Raw genomic sequence first — 3,648 nt, 5'->3', positions numbered from 1 at the left:
TCAAAGCTTTGCTTTCTTGAAATTAATTTCTAAGGATTGTATGTTGAAAGTTTATTTCATTATTCTCTTCCTTTCTTGAAATTAATTCACCATTACTTGTTCTCCATTAAGTAATTTGTTTTACAATCAGTCTTTTCTGCGATGGGGTTGTCTTACTCCCCATGAAAAGACCAGTTCAGCTTAATACAATTTCCTGGTAATTTGAATCTTTATCTTTGAATATAGTAGAGAAGAAAAATTCCATAACATATCAAAAATGTTTTACATGCTGCTATTCACTTCAATTTAGCAGAAGGAAAATCCCACATATCACAAAACACTAGAAAACCCCCAAATCTGCTTATGGGGGGGATGAGGTGTTTGGACTCTTTGAGCACCTGACCAAGCATGGACACATGTAATCCCCCATCCCTGGGTCTAACTAGAGATCAATCAAGATGATGATATCTGGCACTACTGAGATCTTATACAATACTTTCATCTGAATACACTATCCAGGAGTTGCAGTAGTGTCTAATAAAGAATTGAATCACCACCTTGCTCAACTTTGTGTTCCATTACACAGTCCAATCCCAACAAAAACAATGATTTTTTTACCCCAGTAGGATTTCAAGCTAAGCATCCTCCTGTTCTAACCAAAAAAGAAAAAAATCAACATAGACAAGACTCAGTGGGGTCAAAGCCTTGAGTTCATACTTACATGTCTGCAACAAACTATTTTGTTTTCTTCAGCAGGTTAGAGGATAGAAACTCAGCATCATCTCGGATAAAACTCCACCAAATGTAGGTTAGGGGGATAGTAGTAGCGTGCCAAAGAGCATGAGCATCCAGAAACCCCTGATATGGAGGGAAATCATATATCTCTAGGAGCATTGCAAGGGCACCAGCTACAACCACCACCCACAGCTTCCAGCAAGAAGGATGGTGGGTGACACCAGCCCAAATTGCCCAAAGGAGAAGCTGGGCCACAACCATGACAACACACACTTTCATGTTCCACCCTGCCAAGTGTTGAATAAAAGTGTCAAGGTCACAACAAAAAGTCAAAACCATATGTCACAGGGAAAAAAAAAAATAAAAACAGAAAATGAATGTTAAAGTGCAATTCATTCATATGCTCTCTCTCTCTCTCTCTCTCTCCCTCTTTCCCCACACCACGTGTGCGATAAATTTGTTTACTACAAAGGAGGTACTAGAAGCACCCTTTGCCCTTGTAAAGGGACAACAGTAGCTAAAACCCGGTAGGAATATGTCACCATCTCTATAAACTCACCATCAGACTGAAGCCTAGTTAATCAACTAAGAAGGACGTGCCAAATCAGTTGTTGAGAAAAACTACAAGTGATGAGCAATTATATATTGATATCTCAAGGAAAACAAATATCTTTCAGGAAGATAAAATTATACAAAAATATAGTATTTGTTAAAATTTAACTTTAATGCCCAGAAGATGGGCATGTAAAAGATAGTGATGATACCATAGTCTAGGGTATAAAAGTTGAGGTACAATATGTGGGTGGTCACAAAAGCAAGCAGTGGAGCAGTAACCATGACTCTGGCAGCTTCATTCCTCACATTGAAACTTCTTAGGATGGCCAGAATGAGGGAGTACCCAAGTAATGCCACTGCAGATGAGTAGTCTAGTTTCTCTGTCAAATCCACATCCCTGCAGTTAAACAGAAAGCCTTAATAATAATGATTATATGGAAAAAGAAAAAGAGAGAAAGCAAAGCAAAAAACCCAAAAACCTACACCACTGCATGTTGTTGATGTAAAGCCTGGCTGCCATTTTGTCTATGGTAGGTGAATAGGGGAATTAGTGAAGTTTCTAATACGTTCCTCTTCTCTTATGAGTGATCAAACATTTGATACAAAGTTACAAACTATCTCAATGATATTTGCTCAATTTTCTTTTGGAAAATCTAACAGCAAGTTGTCACTTGAAAAAAAAAAACCCATTTATAAGTTATTACCCTGACAATATTATATACTGCATCCATCTTTCTTGCATTACCATCGTGAATATATGGCAATTTAATGAGAGAACTCCAACAGTCCTATTCTAGAAGCTTTGACAAGGTAGGCACATCAGATTTATGTAGGACTGACAGTGTCACAGTGATGTCTTTAATACATGTCACTTTGATGTTATAACAGTTATGGTGGTCATCCCAACTCAACCAAGTTTTATTTCTGCATTGACCACTGAGAGCCTCAATAAAGTAAAAATATCTAGACAGATTATCCAGGTAGCTAGGAATTCATCATCCTACTTCTAGGTTGGCTAAGCCAGAAAATCCTTCCCAGTGTGATTGAACAGGAAAGCAAAACACACGCAGGAATGTATTTATTTTAGGAATATATATTAAAAAAAATAAACAAAAAGAAGAGAGAAAAGAAAATGAAGACTGAAAGTGCTTACCGACTATGGAAAACAGCACTCCAAAACCAGGAGTTCAGCGACAAAAGCCCATAGATATGCCACAAACTGGCGTATTCATAGTATGCCTTCTTTTCTTGTTTAAGAGGCAACTTATAGTACAGTAGGATGAAAAAGGATAGCCAGCCATGAAAATGCATTGCAAGGTTGAGTGCGGAGAAAGCTACAGAGAGAGGCTCCTAATTGATTGTGTAACATGTCAACATACAACTAGAATAATGTCTAAAACCAAACCCATAGAAGATATTTTAATTAAATAAGTACTCTGAAAGCAAACCTGAATCCCATATACACGCTTGAATGGCCATTTACCATGATACTTGACAGGGCCATTACCAGATGCTTCTCGTTCTTTCTCTCTGTCAAGCATACAATAGTACCGGCAATCACTCTGGCAATCCCATTGTTTCCACCTCAAGTACAAGGGTTCTTGCATGTACCATGGACCCTCAATGGAGACACCTTCTGAAGAGAACTTGCATTGTGGAAAGCATCTTTGCCCAATACATCCAGTTTCTTCACATTTTTTCACACAAGCTCTAAATATCAAATTAAAAAGAAAAAAATTATATATCAGTTGCATAGGTAGAAAAGGGAAAATTTGTCTATAATATAACAATCATAATGTAAAGAGCCAGTTATCTTTACAATAACTCATACTGAAGGCAGTTGTACAACTTAACTGTAGAGCAACGAAAAATTATAAACATCTAAAGAGTGGAAGAAAAAAACCATAGAAACACTTCAATGCTTCAGCACCTCATTTATATTGCTGATCAGAAGTAGTATTAAGTATTTACAACAATAAACATTTGAAATAATCCAGAAATAAAGGCTAGTAGATAGTCTGTTTTGAAATATGTGAACTGGCTCTCAATATGAAAGATTATTGAATGAAGCTATTTACAACACATGGCCATTGGAACAATAATGCAAGACAAGAAGGAAATCTGCTAAAAATAACTAGGACATCAATTCCCATCTAGCAGGCTTCTGCCCAACAGGTAACAAATGGTTTGGATACACTGCACTTTGTTAGAAATATGTGGTTAAATGATTAAATTTACCATATCCCAAAAACTTAACAATTGCCTTCAGGACCTCCTGCTTTGATACCATGTTAAATTACCAATTATCTTAAAAGTTTAAGCTATTAGGAAATGATATATTTAATCATTTTTTTTATAAGTGTAAATTTAATCATTTAA

General features: G+C 36.4%; 1 protein-coding gene across 1 annotated transcript; it reads right to left on the bottom strand.

Moving 5' to 3' along the window:
* Positions 1–222: 222 nt before the first annotated feature.
* On the bottom strand, positions 223–3,009 carry LOC112038264 (uncharacterized). Its single transcript, XM_024071064.2, has 4 exons — positions 2,718–3,009; positions 2,423–2,619; positions 1,479–1,666; positions 223–1,001 (listed from the first exon to the last, which is right to left on the bottom strand). The coding sequence occupies exons 1-4, from the start codon at positions 2,874–2,876 to the stop codon at positions 715–717; spliced, it is 831 nt and encodes a 276-aa protein (XP_023926832.2). The 5' UTR covers positions 2,877–3,009; the 3' UTR covers positions 223–714.
* Between the last annotated feature and the right edge of the window lie 639 nt (positions 3,010–3,648).

The sequence above is a fragment of the Quercus suber genome, unplaced genomic scaffold, assembly GCF_002906115.3.
Source record: "Quercus suber isolate HL8 unplaced genomic scaffold, Cork oak 2.0 scaffold_165, whole genome shotgun sequence".
NCBI classification, from domain to species: Eukaryota; Viridiplantae; Streptophyta; class Magnoliopsida; order Fagales; family Fagaceae; genus Quercus; species Quercus suber.
The sequence above is the reverse complement of the archived record's forward strand: the minus strand, read 5'-3'. Positions and strand labels throughout refer to the sequence as shown.

What these genes read in the sequence shown, in the direction of transcription:
- LOC112038264 (XM_024071064.2), bottom strand. Translation starts at nt 2,876, where the DNA reads ATGCAAGAACCCTTGTACTTGAGGTGGAAACAATGGGATTGCCAGAGT. An exon ending in AGTGCTGTTTTCCATAGTCG is followed by an intron (nt 1,667 to 2,422) that starts GTAAGCACTTTC and finishes GTTTAACTGCAG; the next exon opens with GGATGTGGATTTGACAGAGA. An exon ending in CTTTTATACCCTAGACTATG is followed by an intron (nt 1,002 to 1,478) that starts GTATCATCACTA and finishes AACACTTGGCAG; the next exon opens with GGTGGAACATGAAAGTGTGT.